The sequence below is a fragment of the Ochotona princeps genome, chromosome 14, assembly GCF_030435755.1.
Source record: "Ochotona princeps isolate mOchPri1 chromosome 14, mOchPri1.hap1, whole genome shotgun sequence".
NCBI classification, from domain to species: Eukaryota; Metazoa; Chordata; class Mammalia; order Lagomorpha; family Ochotonidae; genus Ochotona; species Ochotona princeps.
In genome coordinates this window covers 15,726,013-15,752,141 of record NC_080845.1, presented here as the reverse complement: position 1 = coordinate 15,752,141, position 26,129 = coordinate 15,726,013, and the positions used below count along the sequence as shown (strand labels likewise).

General features: G+C 44.4%; 1 protein-coding gene and 1 long non-coding RNA gene across 4 annotated transcripts in view; one reads left to right on the top strand and one right to left on the bottom strand.

Moving 5' to 3' along the window:
* Positions 1-481: 481 nt before the first annotated feature.
* On the top strand, positions 482-25,113 carry LOC131481881 (uncharacterized). Its single transcript, XR_009246615.1, has 3 exons — positions 482-712; positions 1,078-1,169; positions 24,742-25,113. It is a non-coding gene; the product is annotated as an uncharacterized LOC131481881 (long non-coding RNA).
* Positions 24,979-26,129, bottom strand: part of TNC (tenascin C) — an 81,695-nt gene continuing 80,544 nt past the window's right edge. For all 3 annotated transcript variants that reach the window (XM_058672448.1, XM_058672449.1, XM_036496684.2), the window contains one exon: positions 24,979-25,125. In XM_058672448.1, the coding sequence (XP_058528431.1) occupies positions 25,015-25,125 (111 nt within the window). In that variant the 3' untranslated portion in view covers positions 24,979-25,014. The remainder of the gene's footprint in view (positions 25,126-26,129) is intronic.

The window sequence follows — 26,129 nt, the reverse complement described above, 5'->3', positions numbered from 1 at the left end:
GCTTAAAAGCAACCACTTGTTACTTCATTCGATAATGCACTTACCCTGAGAATTGATAACAGAACAAACTAACCCATCTGGGGGGCAGAGGGTGGTGATAGAAAGTTACTAGCATGAATTTATTAGGAAATATCTCCACAACTAATGGAGATAGTTTTGGGGTTTCCTAATGTGCCCATTAGTGACAGGGATGTATATATTGATTGCATCCGGGGAGCTATCAGTTTGTTGTTACTAAAACATTATTTACTTTGTTTGCTAAACCTCCTGTTATTAAATACATCAGGAGCCAAAGTATTTGCAGACAACATACTCTAGCTGAAATTTAATTATGTTGGAAACTTAATTAAAATATGATTCAACAAAATACATTTACTTAAATGATTATATTTTTAATAAGGAAAGCTGGTTTTTCATTTAAAGAAGTGACCTTTTATAGTTAATAGAATCTAAACTACTACTGATTATATATCATTATTATGTATTCCATTTAGAAGGAAAAATTCTACTTACTAAATCATCATGAGTCATTCATTGTAAGAAATATATTGCTCTCAAAACTGTTGAAATGTGAAGAAACACACTGCTGTTTCTGTTTCCTTTAACACATACAGTTATCTCAGTGAAGAAGAGAAGTGACTTAAAGTAAAACGTGAACAAGTGACAAATTGGGCACTACATGGATTTGGCAGAAACGAGGACAGTGCCGCAGGTGTGAATGCTGTGTGAAGAGTTACATTACTCATGTGGGTGCTCCTTGTATTAACCTGCCTGTTTAGCAGGCAGGGAAAACACTGAATAGAAAGTGGCCTTCCCAAGGATGCAAGATTAAGGAAATTTAAACTCAAAGGGTCCAAGGCTCTACTGAGAGGTACCGAAAGTCTGCAGAACTCGTGGCTGGCTTCCAGCTTGGTCTGTCTGCTGCCCTTCTTCTCCAGGAGGCCCTCACAGATCCCGAGAGCATGACTAATGTCCTTGCATCCAGAACCCTTCAGTGCTTCTAATTGTGTTCATGTGTGCAACTCTCTATCAGCCCACTTGAGTAGGGATTGATGCATTCTGATTCGTTTGTCACAGCACCTACATTATCAAATGGAGACATCAATGATGATGAATGGAGATTTCTGACACCTTGGCATCCACAGGAATTGGGGACAGAGCGTATTCCGGTAATGGTTGTAACAGCGGCAGTAATTTTCTCGTTAGTTACAAGCTCTTTCACTTTTTGTTTCTTTTGATCCTTGTCATAATTATAAGACTATGTTTCATTGCCATTTTATAGGTAAAAACAGACAATATTACTTGTTCCAAAGCAAACAAAACAACTCGTAGAGCTATAATTAGAGTCATGAGGGCAAACAACTCTCTTTTTAAAGTTGAAGATTTTGAGATAATTATATATTCACATGCTCTTATAGGAAACAATACAAAGATATCTGAGAAACTGGGTATAAGCTTGAACTTACCACATTTCCCCGTTGGTCATTTCTTGCAGAATTATAGAATAGCAGGAATAGGATACCGGTATAGATGCCAACACAATTCAGAATGCTCTGTGGATGTATTTTCTGGTGTTGCCCTTTTATAGCTGCACCCATTATTCTTTCCCACACCCCTCTAGTGCTAACTCTCGGCAAGCAACAACCAAATTTTTATCGTATAATTTTGTCATTTAAAAATATAACTCAAATGTAATCATAGCATATCATCATTTAAGATTGACTTGTTCTCTCCCAGCTAAATTCCCTAGATGATATTTATGCAACTTTGTTCCTTTTTTAAAAAAATAAGATTTATTTTTCTATTGGAAAGGCAGATATACAGAGAGGTGGAGAGATAGAGAGGAAGATTTTCCATACACTGATTCACTCCCTAAGTGGCCTCAACTGATGTGAGGCAGCTGAGTTGATCCGAAGCCAGAAGCTAGAAACTTCTTCCAGGTCTCCCATGTAGGTGCAGGGTCTCAAAGCTTTGGGCCATCCTCAACCACTTTCCCAGGCCACAAGCAGAAAGCTGGATGGGAAGTGGGACTACCAGGACACGAAATGGTGCCAGTAGGAAATCTTGTTGCATGCAAGGCAGGACTTAAGCCCCTAGGCTACCACGCAGGGCTCTGTTCTTTTTTTTACTAGGAGCAATGTCCCATGATATTCATGTATGGCAGTTGTTAACCATTTGCCTATTGAAAGACACCCAGTTGCTTTCAATTTTGGCAGTTATGTTTAAACTACCATGAACTCTCATATATAGGTGTTTGCATGAACATGAGTCTTATTTCTTAGGGGTAAATGTCCATGAGTGCAGCTGCTGGGTTGTATGGTATTTGCATGCCTAGACACTGAAGAAGCTGCCGGAGAAGCTGCTAGAGTGATTACACTATTTACTCCCTGCTAATTAAGTATGAGTGACTTATTTCTCTGCATACTAACTGATAGTTTTTTATTTTTATTGTAGGCATTTTGAGAAGTATATACTTATATTTCATTATAGTTTTAATATGCATTTTCCTAGTGGCTAATGATAGTGAGCATCTTTTCATGTGCGCAAATGCCATCTGTATTTTCTCTTGAGCAAAACACTATGTTAAAATCGTTTTTATAAATTTAATTCCCTTCCATTTCCCCAATATCTTTTTAAAAAGAATACTGAAAGTTTTATTAAGATAATTGTAGATATGTATGCAATTATAAAAAATAATACAAGCCAATAATAAAAGCATCAATAACTTCATTAAAAAGGGAACAAAGGGTTTGAAGAGACATTTTTCCAAAGAAAATATACAAATGGCCTAAAAACACACGAAAAAGTTATTCAGCCTCATTAGCTACTAGGAAAATGGGAATAAAAATCACAATGGTATATCAATACACATCCACTAGGATAATTATAATAAAGAAGACAGTAACCAGTGTTGATGAATGTATGGTAAAATCGGTCTTTCTCACCCTGTTGCTGGTGATTTAGAATCATGCAGATGTTTTGGAAAACAGCTTGGTAGTTTGTCAAAAATATGAATGGTCATCATATAATTCAACGTTTCTACTATACTGTGTATAGACTCAAGAGGATTGAAAATATATTCACACAAAAGCTTGTACATGAATATTCACAGTAGCATTATCTGTAATAGGCAAAAGGTAGATATATCCAAGTGCCCATCAAATGATTAGATAATAAAGCTTGCTGTACCCATACAATGGACTGTTACTGAGCAATAAGAGGAAATGAAATTTTGATGTTTGCTACTATGAATGTTAACCAAAAAGTCAGTCATAAAGGAGCATATCTTTATGATTTTATTTTCATTAAATGTCAAATGAGACAAATCTGCAGAGGAAAAAAGTGTATTAATACTTGCCTAGGTGTTGGAGATGGAAGATTGATGTGTGCTGTTCAACAGGTATGAATTTTTTTTCTTTTTGGGGGGACAGTGAAAATTTGGAAATTGACTGTGGCAATGAATGTACAACCCTGTGAATACACTATAATGTTTAGTTTAAGTGGATTAATTGTATGACATGTGAATTATTTATGAACAAATCATTCTTAAAAAGAAATGAAAAGTGAATTCACATGCCATTTTTATGTTCCCCCCATGGTACTATTTCTTTTTTATATATTTTAGAACTTTATGTATTGATTTTTCTGAACATTTTTTTTTTAAAGATTTATTCATTTTATTACAGCCAGATACACACAGAGGAGGAGAGACAGAGAGGAAGATCTTCTGTCCACTGATTCACTCCCCAAGTGAGCCGCAACGGGCCGGTGCGCGCCGATCCGATGCCGGGAACCTGGAACCTCTTCCGGGTCTCCCACGCTGGTGTAGTGTCCCAAAGCATTGGGCCGTCCTCAACTGCTTTCCCAGGCCACAAGCAGGGAGCTGGATGGGAAGTGGAGCTGCCGGGATTAGAACCGGCGCCCATATGGGATCCCGGGGCTTTCAAGGCGAGGACTTTAGCCGCTAGACCACGCCGCCGGGCCCTCTGAACATTTTTAAAAATAAAGTGACCCAATTTTACATATTTCACAATATAGAGTTAAGAGCATAGGGATATTACCATCCTATCCTTCGCTCCTGCCCACGTTACTCACCAGCTCTCCTCTTTTATTATTTCTCATTCTGTATTTTTTTTTTACACTGATGTACTTTGATTTCACTTCACAATCACAAGCTTAACATCCCATTGGGTAAAGATTTCAAGAAATAGCCAGTAGAGAAACCCCCTGCAGTTCCTCAAGACACAGGCTGAACACAATAATCAAATCTTAACATACAGACTGCATGGTTTTTATGCTTGCTGCATTAGTCACCATAGACTGGGGAAAACATGGTATTTGTCTTTTTGGGATTAGCTTGTTTCACTAAGCTTAATGGTTTCCAGTTGTGATATATATACACTATGGAATACAACTCAGATATAAAAAATAATGAAATTCTATGTTTTGCAACAAACTGGAAACCATCACGTCTATAAGTTGTAGTATAGTAGAACATTGAGATGAGGATATTGGGATTTTCTTGAACTCATCCGTCTCTCCCCATGTCAGTTCTATGCATGTTGTTCCACCTGTAAGTTCATATATCCACTGGATAGAACAGTGCCAGAAGGTATAGACTGCTGCTACAAGGCTCTGTTCACGCTCATCCTGTGTGAAGCAGCACATCCGTCAATCTTCCTTCCTGTTCATAATTATTGTCACTGGAAGAAACCATAGAGGGACAGAAAGCCCTACCGCCCCCCCACCCCACAACAATTGAGAAAAGGTTGGAATTGCAGGCATATTCATCTAGATTCTGGAGTCACCCACACCTCTCAAAGAGTAGGAAATAATCTTACCGAAGGGAGGAAGGTGAATTCTGGAAGAGGGCTACGCCTCCATGTCTTCCTCCCACCAATTTCAGAAGTGATTTCTCTAACCTCCAGGCCGGGTCAGTGAATGTCAGCACTTTCAGGGTTCTGGTGTTTGTTGAATTGCCCCGAATACTTTCAGGCTCTGATATTTATTGAATTACCCCCAGCAGACGCCCTTGGGGAGCAAGCCGGCAATGATTCATCTGTGCTAATCCCTGTGTTTTCACTAGCCTTGCCTCTATGCAAGGGGACAGCCCCAGTAGCTCTTCTACATCATCACCACTTCAGTTTCTTTCAAGATGGTTTGCTCAGAAAAAGCCCAGAACTTGGCTTAAATTCACTTTGGACTTCCAGGGGAATTTCCCTGCCTTCTCAGACTCCATGGTTGAAGATGCCTGAATGCTTATTCTTCACCCAGTAGGGCAAATGTGAAAGCCGGTTGCAGTACTGTCCTTTTGCTGGATCAAAGACAAGCGTAGTAGGATCACATAATCTTGGGTAGGAGAAGGAGGAGAGAGTAAGAGTCATGATTATATCAGCTATGATCCCAACGGCCCGAAACACCCTATCCAGTTGTCACTGGCAAAATGCTAGCAATAACTTTACCTTCCATCTGGCTCCTTTTTTTAAAAGATTCATTTGTTTTTATTGGAAAGCCGGATATACAGAGAGGAGGAGAGACAGGAAGATCTTCCATTCGATGGTACACTCACCAAGGAGCCGCAACGGCTGGAGCTGAGCCAATCTGAAACCAGCAGCCAGGAACTTCTTCCAGGTCTCCCATGCGGGTGCAGGGTCCCAAAGCTTTGGGTCATCTTCGACTGCATTCCCAAGCCACAAGCAGGGAGCTGGGTGGGAATCGGAGCTGCGGGGATCAGAACCAGTGCCCATATGGGATACCGGTGTGTTCAAGGCCAAGACCTTTACCGCTGCACTATTTCAGCGGGCTCCATCTGGCTCCTTTTAAAAAATTCTGAAAAAAATTTTTCTAATGATATGGTTCCATAGGCACAGGGATCCCATTCTTCATCCCCTCCCTTGCCCCCCCCACTGTTTTCCCCATATTATTGCTATAGTATAGTCCTTTGACAACAGTCACTAGTCCAACATTCTGCTTCTTAGTGTATCATAGCATTGGATCCTGTTGCCAAGGTAGATTTACCAGTTTCACTGGCTTCTGTAGAGAAGAAAATGATTTACTGCTTTTTTATCTGGTATTTCTCATACTAAAGGCTAATTATAGACAGTACAGAATGAGATTTGCTTAAGTCACAATTCTCCAGAGAAGCAGAACCAACAGGGTAATGAGGAGCAAAGAAGGTAGGGAAGAGGAGGAGAAAAAGAGAGATAGAGAGATCTGGAGAGACAGAGACAGAGAGGAAGGTAGACAGAGACTGTGGAGACTGGCAAGTCTCAAATCTTCAGTGTGAGCAGGCAGGTGGACACCAAGGGAAGAGTGGGTGGATGAAGGCAAATGCTGGCAGACCACACTCTTGTTTGGGGAAAGTCGATTTTTTCCTTAAGGTCTTCAACTACATAGATGAGCTTCCTCCTGCCCCCAACACATACAATATGGAGAGTGGTCTGTTTTTCTCAGAGCCTCCAAATTTAAATGATAATCTCATTTGAAGAATAACTACACAGGTTTGGTGCAGTAGACTAGTGTTTAAGATCCTCACCTTGAATGCTCCAGGATCCCATATGGGCATTGGTACTAATCCCGGCAGCTCCACTTCCCATCCAGCTCTCTGCTTGTGGCTTGGGAAAGCAGTCGAGGATGGTCCAAAGCCTTGGGACCCTGCACCCACATGGGAGACCCTGAAGAGGCTCCAGGCTCCTGGCTTTGGATAGGTGCAGCTCCGACTGTGGCAGCTGCTTGGGGAGTGAATCAGTGGACAGAAGATCTTCCTCTTTGTCTCTCCTTCTCTCTGCATATCTGCCTTTCCAATAAAAATAAGTAATAAGAAGAAAGAATGACTGCACTACACCATTCAGAGATGCTTGAGCAGATCATCTGGTCTCTGTGGTGTCACCAAGTTAACACAGAAAATGAACTGTGACAGCAAACGAGGAATTTATGGAGAGGACAAGAGGGAGAGAAGAAGTAGAGAATCCAACAATCACGGCTTTAAGTTTGTTACTTCCTGGTCATTTCACTCAGAAAAGGTGGCACTTCAAGTAAATCAACACAACACCCACAACAGAAGGGTTCTTGCTTCTAACTTTGGCTGAATTACTGCCAGGTAGGGTCACCTCACATGATGCTGTACTGAATCAGAACACACCAAATAAGTGTGGCAGTGAGGTGCCTATTAGGCTAAGATGTGCATAAAAGTTTAGCTGCTGCAACTTGTCCCTGATTCCCATGTGCTGTGTGCAAGACCTAGGCGTAACTGTATATTTATCAGAAGCTCTTACCATAGCAGGGCTAATGGGATTTTGTATAGAAGTTTGAAGATACAGAAAGCCAATAGGACAGATGCCAAATGGATTCACAGCTAGATTTCAGAAAGATCTAGAAGTAGGGTATTGAGATAGCAAACACCTGGACTTTGCTCAGAAGGGTAAAGGAGAGATGGATAAAGAGAGAGAGAACAGGTGAGCTGACTTGAAGTTTCACCTGCTATCAGCAGGGCCATGTGCATTTTGGTAGGCCAAGGGAGTTGTTTTGCAGACCAAGCTAGTGCTTCTCACACTAGCACCCAACAGGCACTGTGCTTTGGAGATTCTATGTTTCCGCCCCCTCCCCCCACCTGTTAAGGGAGGAGTTGGAAAAAGCAGACAAGAACCACTGTTCTTGATACTGCACTTGTTTGGTTGTTGTTTTTTTATATTCAACAAATCTAGGGAATTTGCTTTAAAGTACTGGCTAAATTAAGTGTAAATTGATAAAAGTTAAATTCACATTTTCCTGGTAATTGGAGTTAGATTTAATGAGGCAATACATATTACAATATTTTATTTGCAATCCTGTCATGTTAGCAAGTGGTTCTTGATTTTGCAAACTGGGTGTATATTGCTTCACATTCAACTTTTGTGCTGTATCCTGGACAAGATCAGCATGATCCTCCGATGTTTTTCCCGAGCTTCCATTACCCCCCGGCTAGCTCCTCTCGGACTTAATTCTACTTTCTGGCCATAGCCTTCTAAGATTTATTTTAATGGGACTTATACTGAGGCCATTTCAACACTACACCCAATGCTATACGTTCGTTTATACAATACTCAAAGATATAAAAGAACATCACACACATTGTTTCTGTGAAAATTAACCCAAATTGAAATATCCATCATATATTTATCTTTGCTTTTCAACCATCTAGGACACGTTGCAAATGAGATGTTTGTCTCTTTCGAGCCTTGGTCTTATGTCCATTTTCCTTACATGTCTTCCAAGTAATCATGTTCAAAGGTTTGATGTGGATCCTTCTATTTCAGAAATAATTGCGTGCATTCTTAAGCCATGAAATATTTTATGTGTCTCAGAACTTAGTGGTAACCAATTCTATGAGAGTGTTTTAGAAACTTCATAGAAAATGGAATTTAAAAATAAGCTTATTTTGTGCAAACATTTTAGAAATCTAATTCATGCTTTTTCATAACACACATGTTTCATATACATTTTCAAGATCTCTTCATATATATATATACACATACACATATACATACACACATGTAGTGTCACTACATTTTAACTACTACTTAACTTTGGAGGTAAACTGCTAAATTTAATCACTAAATTTAATTTTTTTCTAATTGACAGATGCTTTATTTATATTAAAAAAATCTAATGAGAGAGAGAACTATCTTCTGCTGGCTGTCTTTCCAAACACTTTCAGCGGCTGGAATTGGGTTGGGGTCAAAACTGGAGCTGGAAATTCAATCCATGGCTCCCATATGGGTGGCAGACATCTGACCATTTAAACCATCATCACTGTCATCTGCAATTAACAGGAAGTTGAAGTTGAGCTGAAACAAGTACCGTCCTTCAATACAAAATGCAGATGTCTTTACTGGCAGCGCAATCACTAAGTAAACCCTTGCCCCAATGGATATTTTTCTCTACTTTTAGAATTTATATGCAGAGTTGCAAAGTGTACACTTGTGTTGATGTTTCCATAGACACCTGTGTATATCTCTCTGCTTTCAGCTTCTAGAAGGGAAACGTGCTGGTTTTCTTATATTTGTTTGAGGCAATTATCACACTTTGGGATCAATAACTTGTTTATGAGCCTGTCTCCTCACTCAGATGATGAGTTTCTGGCGGTCAAAGGGTGTGTTTTATTCATCTCTGTATTGCCAGTATCTGCAACATGAATTAATACACAAATGAGATGCCTTTCCCTCCCGCTAACTTTCCTAACTAGCTCCATTTCTAATCCTAGCATGATGAGAATAAAGAAAATTCCATCACAGCTTCATCTTATTTAGTACTACAGCTTTCTGAGATCCATGATGTTACAAGTAATAAGACTGAGGCTCATAAACACGAAGTAAACTCCTCCCATCTAATAGTCTGGTTAGAGTAAAGATTTAAACTGGGGTCTGCCCAAATCCAAGACCTATGGCCTCGCCACTCTGCTTTGCTATCAGTGAAATAGTGGGCATTTCTCCATGCGAAGGTCTCTGTAAACATGACATTAGCTTCAGTAATTCTGTCTCCTTTAATGGATTTTCCCCCTTCCTGTCTGAGGAAATCATCTTAATTACCCTGCGGCTTGGAATAAATGGCCTATATCTGTCTCTCTTGTGCTTTGGATCTACAAGTTAGAATTCTAAACTATGCACAGGGTGCTTTGTGTTCATAAGTCCTACCCTCAATTTTAGCGGTGGAGCTGAGAAAGCTTGTATAGGGTGACACAGGGCAGGAGAAGCCACACTGAACTCACTCTCAGGTCACCTGTGACTGGGTCGGTCAGGGTTCTGAGTTAGCTTGTGGGGCTGGCTCTCCCCCAACTAGAAGCAGTGCGGAATGTGTGTGGCTGTGCCTTCTTACTGATTCTAGAAATAATAAAGGAAAACACTGGGCAAGGGTTAGAGACTGGGAATGGATAGCACAGAAACCCAGGATTGTGTTATAAGGGGATTCCATCTTAGAAAAGCTAGACGGAAGCTCCAAAGGATGTTGAATATGGTGAGCTGGGGTCCCAGGGGAAAGCAGACTTAACGGAGAGGCACGGATTGGTCACAATAAGCTAACGGCTATAACCAACAGCCCGATATTTTCAATGAGACAACACTGTTAATGTGTGTTGTTTGAAAACATCATGGGGCAGGGTTACCGAGCTGGTGTCTGCTCTGTACAAGTGGACCGACTCGGTCGCTTTCCCTCTCCAACACACAGCCTGCAGGTCAGTGCCAATGGGGAGCAGGGAGCCCAGTGAAAGTAAGGAGAGGTGAGGCAGTGCTTGGGCTAGAGCAACACTCCCAGCTGTCAACTAGTATTTCTCTTACACCACCTTCCCTCTCAGCATCTCTGATCTTCAGCTTACTGCTCTCTGAAATGGTAATCATAAGGTCTGCTCTGCCCACCTCAGGGAATATGCTTTATAAGTAGGCACCTCATAGGAATGGCTGTGTTTTCCTTGATGTAGGACAAGAAACCAAGCCTCCTGCCCAACCCAGACTGGAATCCTTTCCCGTCCTGTCTTGAAAGTGGATGTGAAGTCTGAGACACATTCCTTGTGAATGGAAGGACAACTGCAATGTGACCCAGCAAGACACAGCCACCTGCTGTGAGTTTGTGCTGCAAGGTACATCACCTTGCAAGTGATATTGGTGGAACCATTGCTCTGTATGTATTCTTTGATATGGAGAATCTCTCCCTGCCTGTCCCAAATGTAACCATTAACCTTCCTTCTTCAAGGTCAGTCATTGTCCTTGAACTTGGTTGTAATACCATCAGATCCTGGCAGAGCAATTACTTTGACCAGAGCATTTGAATCACAGTTTCAGAGATGAGGTGGCCTCATTTTCTTCGTTTATAAAATGGCAGAATAACTTATAAGATTTTGAGGTCTCAATGAGCTCATTATGAAAACTGCTTAGCAGACAGATTTCAAGTAAATAAGCCCCACTCAGAAAAACTGTGGTTGTTTTCATGCCAGATCCAAAGTGCTAGAAATGAGGTCTGGGCACTTGCCTAACGGTTGAGTCAGACCTCTATCTTGTGGGTTCTCCGTTGGCCTTATTTCTCTGAGCATCTGTCTGGCTCTTCCAGCCCCAATTCCTTGCCTAAAACCTCATCCGCTGTAGCTGAGTCCCATACACAATCCCCAGCTCTTGTGAACCAAGATCCTGTTCCCTGCCCTCGGCCATCATTGCTGCCTGCAGTCCTGTCTGCTTGGCCCCAGGCTGGGCCACCCTCTTGACTACTCTGACACTGGAATCTGAAATCTAGAGTTTCACAGGGGTTCTTTACTGTTGGGTCAGGAATGACCTCACTGATTTGATCTCACCTAGTACCCCTGATTTTCATGTGTTCCAACCACAGTGAGCCCCTGCCTTGACTTACCAGGCCTGAGGTGGAGCCTGAGATAAGGGCTTGACAGGTGATTCTTATGAACAGGAGTGAGGGAGTGGGAAAGGCTGGACATGGGGGAAGGAAAAAACAATATCTAGTCAGTTCTTTGGGATACAATGGCTCGGTCCCACCAAGTCCCTCTGAGAAGATGTATTCTAGTGCAGAACAGGAAACTCAAGCATGCGTTCCTGTGAGCTTCTGGGGCTCCTGAACAAACCTCAAGATGGAATAAGCCAGGCTTGGAAGCGCTTGGTTGAAGAGAAGCCTGCCTGAATGGATGTGATTGAATGTCGAGACAATGTGAATACAGGAACCATTACAATTATTTGCTAGGTACCCTTTACAGGCTGTTTCCCATGCAGTCTGTGAGTACTCTGCACTGAATCGCACTGAAGGGCCAGATTCATGTGTCTGTTGTTTGCAAGAAAGCTTTCTCGACATCCTATATAACCTGTGGTTATTACATCACATACTTTTGTCTTTCAATGAACCTTCTATTGCAGTCTGGCCAGTCTAGGTCTTGAGAGCAAGGTTCAAGCAAGACCTGCACCAGACTGGTGTTTTTACAGAAGAAATAGGGCAAGACACCAGTGCCTATCTGGGAAACGACAGCAAAGGGAGAATTGAAGCGTTGGTTGATCATCGCATGCTGGTGTAGAGGCTTCAGGAGGTGAGGCGAAGAAACTCCAAAGAGTCAGGCACAGGGAGCCAGGGAGCCAGGGAGCCAGGGAGCAACTGTCAGAGGAAACCTAGGTGGCATGAAAGAGGGGCCCAGGAAATGAGCAAGACCCAGTGTTATTTTCTGCACATGGCACAGAGCTGGCAGGAGGCTCCCTTGGGAATGGACATGCGCCTTCTGGTCCTGTTTTAAGCCAATTTAAAACCCCTTCTCTGCCCTACCATTTTAGTGTAGCCTGGAAGTTGGGAGGAGTGACCTTTAGTCTATCCCTTGATGAAATCATGTGTCCATCTCGTAGTTGGTTCAAAACTCTGAAGAGGATGGAAATCTAGAACCTGGCTAGAAGTTTAGTTTTGCTTTTGGAGTCTTAGCCTTAAAATAAAATGGCATCTGATAACCTCTCCTTGGTGGGTCTTGGAGCTTTGGAGATTGTACTACAGCGTGCCTGGTGGAACCTTCCATTGACCATAGTTTCTGATCCTTAGGTGAACAGGCCAGTGCTCGATCCAACCCATTTGGCAGATCAGATGATATGAATACACATGAGTCACCCTTCAAGCTGTGGTTAGGAGGCAGGAATGCAGCTCCTGTAACTACTGTGTGATGCCTGTCTCAATTGTCTCCTCACAGCAGCAAAGCTACCTTGGACCTGCAAGAGGAGGCTGCAGAATGCTGTGTCTGTTTTGTAAGCAGGGAAGAACAGTAGAGTATGTGTCCTTTTTGAAAAGATTTATTTATTTTATTGGAAAGGCAGTTTTACAGAGAAGGAGAGACAGAGAAAAAAGGTCTTCCATCTGCTGGTTTACTGCTTAAGTGGCCACAATGGTTGGAGCTGAGCTGATCCAAAGCCAAGAGCCAGGAGGTTCTTTGTCTCCCATGTATGTTCAGGGTCCCGAGGTTTTGGACCGCCCTCTATTATTTTCCCAGGCCACAAACAGGGAGCTGGATGGAAAGTGGAGCAGCCAGAACATGAAGCTGTACCCATATGGGATCCTGGTGTATGTAAGGTGAGGAATATAGCCACTAGGCTACTGTGCCGGGCTCTAGAGTGTGTGTCCTTAAACTAGAGTTACAATAAATAACCTCTTGATTTTGGTTGTCGCTGTACTCAGGTTTTGCAGGTCCTGGTTGTGGAGGTTACTACAAACTTTATTCCTCATTAGCATTGTCTTGAGTCTAGAATGTGCGAAAGGAGTCCTTGCCTTCATTTGCATTGTGCTATGTTCATAGTTTTCTTTACAGATAAATAAAAGCATTCCATTTTAGTCCTCATTGCATTGGACCACATTAAACTGTATCTTGTGGCTTTTCCAAAATTTTCTGTGCCTCAGTGGCCTGGCATGTATCAAAAATTGCTGGATGTGTTTGTAGAGGTTTTTAAAATCTATTTATCTTTTATTTATTTATTTAGCTATCATCACTTGCTTGAATATAGTGAAAAAGAGTCAGAGAGAGCAATTGATGTGTGGGAATCCATGCGCCAAGTGGGAATCGTGTTGCTGATATTCTGTTATCTTACATTTTTGCAGAGGAACTTGAAATGGGTTATGGATTAAGCGGAAAGAAAACCAGGATCATCGGGATGGAAGAGAACGGAGACAAGCGGAAGTAACTGAGCAGGTAAGTTATGCCACTGACTGAACCACGCAACTGAAAATAAGTGGCCAATGAATTTGTCCTCACTCTTCTGGCAAACGAGGAAGCTGGGGAATATGCTGGGTGCCACATATTTCGTTTCCTGGTTGCAGTATCAAACATTCATCCATTTGCAAGAATCAGCTCTTTGGAGGGGAAAACCTAGTGCAACAGTTATCTGTGGGAATGTCAGGTATGGGTGCCTTGGGACACAGTGTATCATTTCCCTGTATTTAGCTGGCTAGTAAAGTTGTGATCCTTACTTGATCCTCTGGAAGATGCAAGGATTTATGGAGCTCACATATCCAAACAGAAGTCACAGTGTATGTGAGAGATACGTGCAAGTGTTGCATGCTCTCCCACTGAGAATGGAGCTACTCAATGATCACATTTTCCCCTCCATCCTGTTTCCTCCATAAGCAGACATACAGCCGATGGCACTTGACATAACCTGTCAACCTCTTCCTAAAAGAACTGACAGCATACGAATTAGTTTCATCTGTGAATCTGCCAGTCGGGTGGTTATTGGTCGTGTGTGTGTGTGTGTGTGTGTGTGTGTGTGTGTGAAGAAGCACTGCGGGGGAAACACACCAGGGAGATGTTGTTTCCTGGGTACCAGCTCTATGCCAGATGCTGTCTTGGACACGGAGCACACATTGCTGTGCTTGTCACAGTCATGCAAGGTAGCTCTTCTGTATGACTTATAGATGAAGCAGTCTGAGGCTCAGTGAAGGTACGGAGCTCAACCAAGGCCGCAGGCACAGGACTGTAGCAAACACAGGACTTCTCATCAGCGGATCTAACCATTCATTGGCTTGGCCTATTGTTGTCTTCCTTGCCTGGTACTGCTGATGCAAAGAATGCCAAGAAATGTTTTATGTCTCCAATAAAGCTGCAATGTGGCTGGGGAGAGAATTTTCTGACTCTGTGTCCAGGTATCCTGTTATATCCAATCTGAAGGCATCGTATAGAAAGGCGAATTACAGTAGATACACTAGTTGTAAGCTATTTATGGTCCAATTTTGTTGGGACTAAAGTGGTAATGAGCTAGCTGAATTATACATCACACTTTTTTTTTTTTTTACTGAAGGTCTATTTATGAAAAACCTGGTCTTTGAGCAAGACTCCTTCTGACTTCCTAGGTGCAAATCATACTCAAACTCACCTGAAAGTAAAGTTTGGATCTGGTTGACCTACCACAGAATCTATGCTAACAAGGGAGGTACCAAGAGGCTCTGACAGCAGTGCACGCTGGCCTTGCAGCTTCTCTTCCACTATGCATCCGCTTTAGAGAAACTCACTCAACTGAGACTTTGTAAAAGGCTTCAGGGCTTCTTCAGCTTGCCCGTGTGGATTCTGTGCAGTGCATTTCTAGGGGGAAGGGCTCAGCCTGAGCAGAGAAACAGTGGCCATTTCTCTTTTTCTTCTGTATTCTGTCTCCCCCACCTTCTTGAGGATAGTATTTCAGTTTTGGGGTGCCTCAGTTTTTGGAGGTGCCTTCTTTGGGTTGCAGTTTGACACCCAGGATGGAGATGGAAAGCCTGGAGCAAAAACATTTTCAACACCGGGTGAAGCAGAGGAGCAGAACCAGTGCACTTTGTGGGCAGTGTGTGTGTGTGTGTGTGTGTGTGTGTGTGTGTGTGTGTAGGAAGGATGCATTGCAATGCCATTTTATTCAATAGCTGAATCACACCAAGATGTAGGAACGTTTTAGCATCAGGCATCCCGGCTTCTATGACAGCCCATTCATACTTCCGATAGCTTTCATCACTTGAAGTTCTTTTTTTTAGCATAGTCTGTATTCTGCAGGTTTCTCTCCTGTGGGCTCTCTTCTTCCTTTCTGACCTTGGCAGCAGATCCTGCTATCTCCTGTTTGCATCAGACTTTCAATGACTTTGAGACAAATCTTAGCTCATGATTCTGTTTCCTCTTTCCATCTTCCAACTGCCCTGGTGATCTGCATTTGCTGCATTTCAAGGATGGCAAACATATTAATCCGGCAGCTGTTAACTGACTGCCAGCCCCATCTGTTGGCCTGATGGTGATCTCTGGATCTTTCTCAGTATCTTCCAGCCAGTTGTTCTAAACTGATATCTTAACAAACACATCTTTATTGTGTGATGCCATGTTCAAGTGCTGTAGCCTTGGGGATGAAGCATCGGGGAGGCACTGCCAGACACAGTAGGGCAATCCATGCCCTTTTAGAATCTGCAACCTGCTTTCTACAAACTAAAAGCTGCACCAAGTGGAAGGCTTTTTCTGGGAAAAAATAATCTGTTGATTTGACATCACAGAGTCAGAGAGAAAGGGAGGAGAAACGGGTGGTAGAGACAGAGAGAAGGAGAGAGAGGAGACAGAGAGAGAGAGAGAGAGAGAATGCTATTTTATCTGCTGGCTCATTTCCCACAAATTCTCAAACTGGCCAGTGCTCGGCTGAGGCTGAGGTCTAGACCTCCCACATGGGTGATCAAATGCAAATACTCCCATCATCCCACTGCCTTCCAGAGTGTCCACTGACTGGAAGCTGGCATTGGAACCAGAGTCGGTCCTCAGGTATAGGGGCTGAGATATAGGACATGCGCATCTTAAAACCTAGCGTCTCAACTGCCAGGCTAAACACCCATCCCAAAGACCCTGTCATGCCTCTGAATTTGAAATGAGTGATATTTAATATGCGTTTTCCCTCTACCTATCCTGCTGGTCTTTATATTACCGGCCAGTCTCAGCCCACTGGCCCGACTCCGTAGGGAGGTTGAGTCGAGGGGGATTTCGATAGAGCAATTGCTTTGCTGATTCGTTTGCTCACCTGTTAGGTTCCTCCCTGTGGAGCAGTGGTGTGAGTGAGTGGGAACCGAATTAGAATTCACGCTGTGACACAGTGGCTGTGGGAAAAAGACCATCCTGTCTGTGTTAGCTGTGAAATGCCAATCTGAGAATACAGCCAGAAGTAAACAAGTTGAGTAGATCCTAAATGAGGCTACCATGGACCTCTGAGCTCTCCTCCCAGGTCAACATCACCCCAACAAGTGCTAACTGAGAAGTGACAGTGCAGGCCTGGCACTGGAGATCCGGCAGGGACACATGTGCCAAGTTCCTGTTGCCCTGAAGTTCCTTTGTAGAAAGAAGCCACTTGTTAACCAGGAGTGCTGGAAGGAAGCACATCCTATGAAGAAAAACAGAGGGAAGAAGCCAGAGTGGCATGGAGAGGGTGTGTGTGTACACGTGTACATGTGTGTTGCCTGGGTGGGCATACATGTGCATGTATTTATACGAGGATAAGTAAGATCTCACTGAAGCATGACTTTGGGATGCCAGAGGATAGCGAGAAAATGAACTGTGCATGTGTTGGGCAAAAATCATTTCAGGGAAAGGGTGAGCAGTGGAAGGAGCTGCCATTCTTGGAGCAGTGGAGCAGCCAGCGTGCCCAGAGAGAGAGGGTTTGAAGGGTACTCTCCTGTCTGCAGGCCAGCAATGGGCAGCTTGAGCAGGAGAGGCGGGTATGGCTCAGGGTTCCACCTGTCACCTCTGCTCTTGGGGCCACAGACTGGCTCGAGGTGCCGGGAGCAGCCTTTGTTCTCGGTGATTCCTCAGTGTTCGAGATAATCCACAGGGATCAAACCCTAGACCAGGCTTTACAGAGGAATAGAAAATACATCGTAGAAGAAACAGCAGCAGAAGCAAGCTCCTGACTTGGAATGGTCTGGCCCTGTGTGGTTAACGAAGCCCAGAGAAGAGCAGACTTGCAGCTCAGGGATCAGGGAGCAGCCAAAGGAACTGCCACAGGCAACAGAGAATGTGTGAGCTTGGCTATCTCAGCCAGCAAGGAGGGCTTCAGGAATATAAATAAATTAACCCTGGGATGTGGATTACAATGGAGCTGTTAAACATCCTGTTAAACATCAGGAATGAAGAATCTGAATGGAGATTGGACACGGGGAAGGGGGTCAGAACCATCCCCTCTCCTGTTTACCACACAGTACACATGTGCACATAGCTGGGACGATTTGGGGCTGTTGACAGGAGGTTTGTGTTGCAGTTGGGGTGGAAGATCAGGAAGGACGGCTTGCAGTGCTCCTGCTGGCCTCCAGGCTGGGTTTGAACCACTTATGATGAGAAAGACTAGACCGGGGTGATGGGCTGTTTTCTTAAGGTGTATTTATGACCTGGAATCCCACAGGCATCAGCCCCACCCATGGCTCAAAGTCACTCACTAGGAGCACCGGAGATTCAACCCTTCTAAAGTCAGGTGGAGACTGCCACCTGCTGGCGAATGTGAGGAATTTACCCAGCTGTTTTGACTTGCTTTTACCCAGTCTGTCTTGCTTGCAGTTTCTTCAGGTACTGCCATTCTCGCTTAAACGGTCACAGAGTCTTACCAAGGCAGGTATTTTTCATTTCTATCCTAAGGGACCCATTGAAAAACTAAGTGATCAGATCAAGATAATGTTGTAATGAGGAAACCGGGATTCAAGCTCAGCTCTTGTTACAGATTGTATTTTGAAGATTTTTAAAAATTTTTAATTTGAGAGAGAGAGATCCCATCTGCTGATTCACTCTCTAAATACCCACAGCAGCTTGGGCTCATCCAGGCCAAACCAGGAGCATGAATTCCATGTATGTCTCTCATACAAGTAGCAGGGACACAAGACCTGGGATCATAACCTGCCTCCTTCAAGACAGATTATCAGGAAGCTGGATGTGATGCAGAAAAGCTGGGACTTGAACCAGTGCCCTGACGTGGGATGCTGGCATTGCAAACAGTGGCTTAACCCACTCTGTCACAATGCCTGCCCTAAGATGATCACTTCAAAAAAACTATAATGACCACATTGGCTTTGCAAATTCTAAAGTATAAAGAGGGAATCAAAAAATAGGCTTCCAAGTGTCCCTGTGGAGCTTAGAAAAGGGAGTAATCGCACAGACAGGTGTCCCAAGGGGCAGCGTGGCTGTCGTTAGAAGTCCCATCCCTGACACTCAGTGGGCACTCAGTGGGGACTTTGTTTCTTTACCTACAGTTGCAAACATGCTGGGCAACTTATTTTCTTGGCATTAAACTCTGCTTTGTGATCCTGGTGGGACTGGAGGGGTTCTCAAGCCAGCCTCTTCCTGCCTTATTGCTAGATTCCTTTGTAGGGTTCCTTGGGAAGGATGGAGGGCTGGAAAGTGAGCCCTCTGCTGGCCTCTGAAATACCCTGACCATGTGCGAATGCTCTGCTCCTGAGAAAAGCATGCCCTCTGGAGCCAGAGAGGTCAGAGATGGAACAAATGCCTAGTGGGGAAGTGTACTTTTCAAAGAGCCATGCTGATCATGCCAGTGTCTGTCTAAATACCTTGAGCCAGACTGCTCTGGGAGGGCATCCAGTATTCAAGGCAAGGCCCTATAACTTTTCTTCTATGCTTCCCACTGCCAACACCCTTTGTGTCCAATCACCATTCTTGGTTTGGCCTTGGCACCAGGCTTAGCTTTAATCAAGGTTACCTTGGGGGAATCCTTCCAGCCAGGGTTCCAAAAAGCCACACTCTAGTGCCGCAACCTCACCAGCTTCCAGTGCTAAAGGGGTCTTGATTCCAGCTCCCTATTTCCCTAACTCGGCTGAGCCAGCGCAACCTGACCTCCGTGCCTAGGAAAAGTGCCCTCTGAGGACTGAGGCAGCTCAGAACAGACCTGTGGACATGGAGAAGCTGCCAGGGTCCCCAAGTGTCAGGGTTTCAGCCTTCTGAATGTCTCTCTGAACCACAGGCTCTGTGTGCATAACCCAGCCAGCCAGACTCTTGTAGAAGCCTCCTCCTGAAACTTCTCCTATCTCGCACCTCAACCCAAAGCTTAACTGCAATACAAGATGGTTTTTCAAGCAACAGCCATGAATGTAGTAATATGCCCCTGCTTGAAACTTAGAAAGCTTTCCACTGCATTTGAGGAAGTCATCAGAAACCTCATTGTGATCCTGAAAGACCTGCGCAGAAAAGCTCTGCTGGCCACAGCAGCCTTCGCTTTCAGGTTGTGATTACCCACCTGCTGGGTCATCCCATGGCTGTCCTCCATTTCTTCCTCACCTAGATGCTGCTCCAAGGCAGAGACTGTGGTTGTTTAGCTCCCTGTGCCCTGGGTGGAAGGTGTGTGTGGCAGGGTAGATGGGCTGCTCAACATTGATGTTTAAAGGAACAGAGAAATGAGAATCTTGGGGGAAGCCCATTCAACATAGCCTACCAGCAATTCTCCAGATCCTTTGGAGTTAGGCCATGTATGATGGGGTGGAGAAGAGCTGGGTGGGTCTAGCTGAAAAGAGGGGCGACGAGGTGGGGTGGAAGTCCCAGAGCACTGGGCTGGAACTCAGGAGGCTCAGAGGCTTAGGGAGGGAAAACCTGTCATGTTTCACTTCCTTTAGAGGACAGCCAGTCAGGACGCCTTAGAGCAGGAGCAAGGTGACCTAACATCTTGCCATGATCTACTGCTGAAGTGCTGTGGTATCTGGGGAACCCCAGCTCTTGCCTAGCCTGACGTTGCTCCATCTATATGAGAACATCGATCACTTATTCAATGCAGCTAATATAGAAGCCTTCATCACTTCCTCCTTCACCACCTGCCCTGGCCTGCCAGTTCCTTCTCCTGAACTACTCTTTCCCTTTGTCAACAGCACCTTGTACCTTTCAGCAGATAGTTTGATCCACTCCTGTTTTTTGTCCACTGCTTGTTGCTCCTTGTTAAAACCAAAGTTCCACCACGGTGGAGGTCGTTTTCTCTTTGTTTCAGTTGAATCTGTTCCGTGTGAAAGATGTTGAGCAAGCACTTGCTGCATGAGTGAAGTGCTGTTCTCTATTGAGGATGGTGTGCTGAAGTGAGGAAGTGGCCTCATGATAAAGAACTTGCGTTTGGAGACGGGCAGATAACCTAGCAATTAAGAGCCACGTTCTTTAGCAGAGTGTCTGGATTCCATCTTGGCTCCATTTCCACTCCCAGGTTCTTGCTAGCATGCAACCAGCATAGCAATAGTTCTTGGGTTCTTGCCATCCATGGAGGAGATCCGAATTAGGTTCCTGTGCACTGGCTTCAGCTTGGCCCTACCCTGGCTCTTGCAGGAATTCAGGAAGTGGATAAGTGGATGGGAGTTCTCTGTTTCTCAGTATTTCTGCCACTGAAACAAAGAAATAAAATGAAAATGAAACAAACTTGAATTCTAGAATCAGGCAATTTGGCTTTGATCTGGATCTGAACACAAATGCGTGATAATGGACAAGTCACCTGAACTTTCTGAGACTCAGCTCCCTGTGTGAAATAGATGATAACTGAACTGGTCTGATAGGCTACAGTGATGCTGAGATGACTTCACATTTTGCAAATGCCAAACCCAGTGCCAGGCATGCGGGAGAATCAATACGTGTGAGGGGCGTGTGGTCCGGGCAAAGAGACTGCCAGTCAAAGCATTTGGTTGCAAGCATCAGAAATCCCCTGGAACTACCTGAGCAGAAAGGGGGTTTTCTGGAAAGATATTGGGGAGCTATGAAATTTGGAGGAAGTCAGAGATAAGACTTAGAAAATTTTCAGGCATCTAAGAGTATTAGGTAACAGGGCTCATCAGCTGGAGTACCTTTGTCCCTGGTGAAAATGGCTGTCGCCATGAGAATGATGCCGGTATCAGAACCCATGATGCATAGCTTGTGGGTCAAGGCTATGGGCAAGCCAGGCTTGTGGATGCTTTGCTTTGCATTCCTTGCTCAAGGTCACAAGTTCCTCTGTAGGTACTCAACTGGCGAAGCCCAAGTTAGCATCTTGGTTGCCAAGGAAGGAAGAAAAAGGATCTTCCCCATGGCTTCCGCATGGGGAAGCAAGAACTCAACCAATGGGAAATTCTCCCAAAGTAGAAACAACTTTACACTCTGGAAAGTCACTGGATGCCAAAGACCACCAGGAGAGAGGCCTGGAATAGAGAGAATGGACAAGGCAAGCTGGAAGTTACAACTGTGGCACCCAGTGCCCAAGCGGAGCAAGAAAGCACGAGTTTGTAAGGGTCTGCAAGAAGAGTATAAGTAAAGGGACTCATCCCTGAGGTGTGGGCACTGTGGAGGAGACAGGAGGGCGGCAGAGCTTTTCATAACTAGCAACAGCTGTGGTGCAGAGGCCGTGGTTGGGTCTGAAGGGAGAGGTGGGGGGAGCCATTACTGAAACTAAAAGAGAGGATGACATGGAGGCCATCACAGTGCGCCCTCTTCTGGGGGATGCCTTCTGCTCACAGTGATGCTGTGGAAGTGGTGGGAAAGTACATGCCCAACTCCCCTCCAAGGCTCATTTCTCCAATTCAATGTCCCACTGACGCTCCCCACTTTCTGAACTAACTGGAGCTCTGAGGGGCGGCATTGAGATAAGTCAAAGGGTACGGCCTTGAAGGGTACAGGGCTTGCAGGTGAGGGCAGAAGATGGGGATAGAGGCAGAGGGGAAACCGCTCGTTGCTGGTCCCTGCAATGATGTTTCAGTGGAGACAGCTTGCCTGCCTCATGGGGTCCAACCTGGGTCTGTAGGATGGCATGGAATGTAAAGAGAGCTTTCTGGGTGAAGGAGTTAATCCTGATAAGCCAGGGAATCTAGGTCGGAAGCTGAGTTTGAGAACTGGTGAGCTCCTAATTTCAGGGTATTGGGAGAGCTCTGAATGCCATGGAGTCAGATTCCTGAGTATTCATTTGGAGTCATGTGCCACCCTCTGTTCAATAAGGTTTTGTCACCAGCCGGAATCTTGGGGTATATGTTGGCAGCCTGAATGTCTACTCTTCTGGGGGCCAGTCAGAATCAGGCTGAGGAACCCCCAAGTCTACAGTCCTTAGAGAATTATTTCTCTCACTGTAGGCTTGGTTCCTCCGGGGGATAGAGGCATTTGTTTGAGTTTAAGCAGCCAGGACAGTGTTGCTATGGCTGAATTGCAAGCAACAGGTCTCATGATCTGGAAGAGGGCATTGTGTACATAACAAGACAGCATTTATTAAAGCAAGATAAACTCCACAGTGACGGATCTGGCTGGAGCTGTAGACTTCTCCGATCTCCACTTCAGAGCCCAAGCATTCCATTTGAGTGAGGTTCGTCAGCACAAATGTTTCTGTTAAATTAGTCAATTTATGGAAAGCCTAAGAGAATAAATTTGGGGATTGTTCTCCAAGATGTCACGCCCTAGGGGGTCCTGCCTCACCCTATTTGCTGGGGACCAGCAGATCTGCTGGGAGGCAATGAGTCACCTGTCATTTGTGTGTCGAGGCTGGAGAACCCTGGGCTCTCTCCCCATTGGGGAAATTTGGTGTAAAGGGCAACATGTATTTCTAACAGATATTATTTCTAAGAATTCAGGATTACAGAGAGCTACATGAGAGATCCCAGTGAACTCCCCTTTATAGACTTCAAGATGCAACCTGCACTCTGGCCACGGCAACGTTTCCAAGAGAAGGAGCGATCTTCATCAGGGGCCTGGAGACAGCAGGAACGCTGCAGCCAGGAAGCCTGGGAGTGAATCTCTATTTCCTTATTATTCAGGCAAGCAACCATAGCCAAGTTGGTGTATTTCTATGAATCCCAGTCCATCCTGTATGATAGGATATTAATAAGCGCAAACTCTTAGTTTAGGCTTAATTTATGTGTAGTGGCTTGCTAAAGGCCTTGTATGCATGGCACGTTTTATTCTTTAATGAAAATAATAAGTGTGACTATGAGAAAAGGAAATTAAGGCATGAGAGACTGCAAAGTTGGAAAGGGTGGCTTCAAGGTTTAAACCCAGGGTCTGGCACAATGGCTTAACTGGCTAATCCCCCCCTCACAAGCGCTGTGATCCCATATGACCGCCAGTTTGTGTTCCAGCTGCTGCACTTCTCATCCAGCTAGCTCCCTTCTTGTGGCCTGGGAAAGCAGCAAAGGATGACCCAAAGCCTTAGGACCCTGCCCACATGTGGGAAACCTGGAGGGTCTCCGTGCTCCTGGGTATGGATTGGCTCAGCCCTGGCTCTTGTAACCATCTGGGGAGTGAACCAGCAGATGGAAGATCTGTTTGACCTTTCTGTAAAATCTACCTTTCCAATAAAAATAAAATAAATCTTAAAAAAATCAAAAAAGAAAAAAATTTGAACCCAGTCAGTCGGCCTCTGGGATTTTAACTGTTGCATGATAGTGCTTACTATTTCAAAGAGGTTGCATCAGAAAATATATCTGAAAGCACCTTTGATTTTGTTGCAAACATTGTTTATTTTTGTTGAAAGGAGAAAGAGAGGAGACTGAATCTTTCTTCCATTAATTCACTTTCCATATGCTTGCCACAGCCAGGGTTGATTCAAGTTTAAGCTGGGAGCCAGGAATTCAATCTGGGTCTCCCACCTCAGGAACCCAGCTCATTGAGCCATCACCCGCTGCCTCCCAAAACTGTTCATTAAGAAGAAGCTGGAATCAGAAGCAGGTGGTTCCAGTGTGGGATGTGGGCATCGCAAGGGGCATTTTAACAGCTGTGTCAAACCTCGTCCCCTGAAAACACCTTTTAAAACATCATTCTCATGAATGCCAAGCAAGAGGTCGTGTCAAATCATAGGTGTTCCCCAACCTTTACATGGCAAATGCTATATTCTCTTCCAGCCTATGGTCTCCCCTGTGCTTCTTCCCCACCCCTTCCCACACTTCTCTAGCATGACTGCTTTTATTCAGATGCATTGACTTTGGTGGAATTGAGAAAAGCAAAATAACAGCCACATTCAAAAGTACTTGTGCTTTTATTAAAAAAAAATACAATCAGGTACTGTCCAGATGTGGTTTGGAAAGGAAGATCTTAAAAACCTTTAGTTTACATCACCATCATTATTATATGAACAATATCAATTATATCCTTGGAATCAAAACAGTATTGCTTTTCTGGTTTCTGTTGTATGAAATGTAAAAAAGAGGGGCATCAGGAGGGACGACAGCTTCCAATGACACACATGTAATTTTTGCTAATAAAAATAATGATAATTAACTATACAGCTTTGTGGAAAATACAACTGGTTCTAAAACAAACTACCACTGTACAACCCACCCCTTTCCCATTCCCAGAGCCACCCAAGAGAAGGAAAAACCATCGTGGTGTCCACTGGAGGATTATTGCTGAATCCAACAACAAAACAGAAAGCTGCTGGAGACTGTGGTCTTTGGTGCCGAGGAAGGGATCACAGAGTGGCTCAGACCAGTGCATCGGCGTTCTATTGGCAGCTCAGACCCTTGCCAAAGGCCCAGCTGTGACTTGCTGGTTGGACTGGTGGTACTGATGCTTTGGTAAACTTCTTTCCATTCTCTGGGCTCTACTCCTCACACAGTTGTCCCTGGAATTCATGCCCGTTTGCGCCTTCCTTCCAGATTTCTGAAGTTGCTGGGTCTTAGCTTCATCTCAGCAAACTGGATGGAGTATTCGTGGCCTTTCCAATGGAACCAGTTGACACCCTGTAAGAAAGAGCAGCCTTATAGTGGTATGGAGATTGAAGGCAGAGAGGAAAAGATGCTCTACAGAAGACACACAGCATCCTGAGCAGAGCCCAGGCTGGTACCAAGCTCCTGTGACTCCTGTGTGACCTTCTACATCATTCTTTCCTTCTGAAATTATATGAAAGGATGGGAGAAAAGTTCCTTGCTGACATGTAGCTCCTTCACTTGCTTTCGAAGGCCTTTAGGTTCTATTGGTGTCAGGGGGACAGGGCAAAAGAAACAGACAGAATAACCTCCCAGAGAAAATGTTACTGAGGCAACTAAAGATAATAGAAAGACCATTGGGCTGGTTTCAAGAGTTGCCTCTTGTCTTCTCTGTCACATTAGCATGGAAAGCCTGGTAATGATTCTCTCACGTGGTGAAAAGCATATAAGACAGAGAAGATGAGCATGTGTTGAAAAGAATCAGCCAGCTTGTCAGGGTCAGGTCTGCATTTCAGGCCACAGGTGTCACTTGCTAGCAGTCGACTCATGGCAACACAACTTTCAGAATGACAGGAAACAGGGAGCAGCACTTTCTAACATCTGCTACAAGTTAGGAGTCATCCCTGGAGCCTAGCGGAAAAGCCTCACAAAACCACAATGGAACAGAAAATACAAGCAATCAAGAAGAGAGCCACCGCATCCCAGCTGAGAGTGTAGGGTGGGACTCTCTGGGGATGTCAGGTCGAATTGCCTCTTTGCATTTTTATAAAGCCGCTTGGGATCCTGAGGAGTGCAAGGAAAGAATCCTTGAGGATCAGGGATCAGTGTGGCATGTGAGGGCCTCTAGCCTTCTCTCTGGGGTGGGATGAGCCTCTGACAAAGGACAAGGACAGGGTCTTAGTCATGACAAAGTAGCTGTTCCCACTTGACTCTGCTTCCTTTTCTGGTCCTTGCTAGGGCAGGCAGAGCTCAGCAGACAATGGGTTACAGGATTTGTTTTTTCTCTCCTATCTTTCTAAAGAGAATCTTAAAAATCT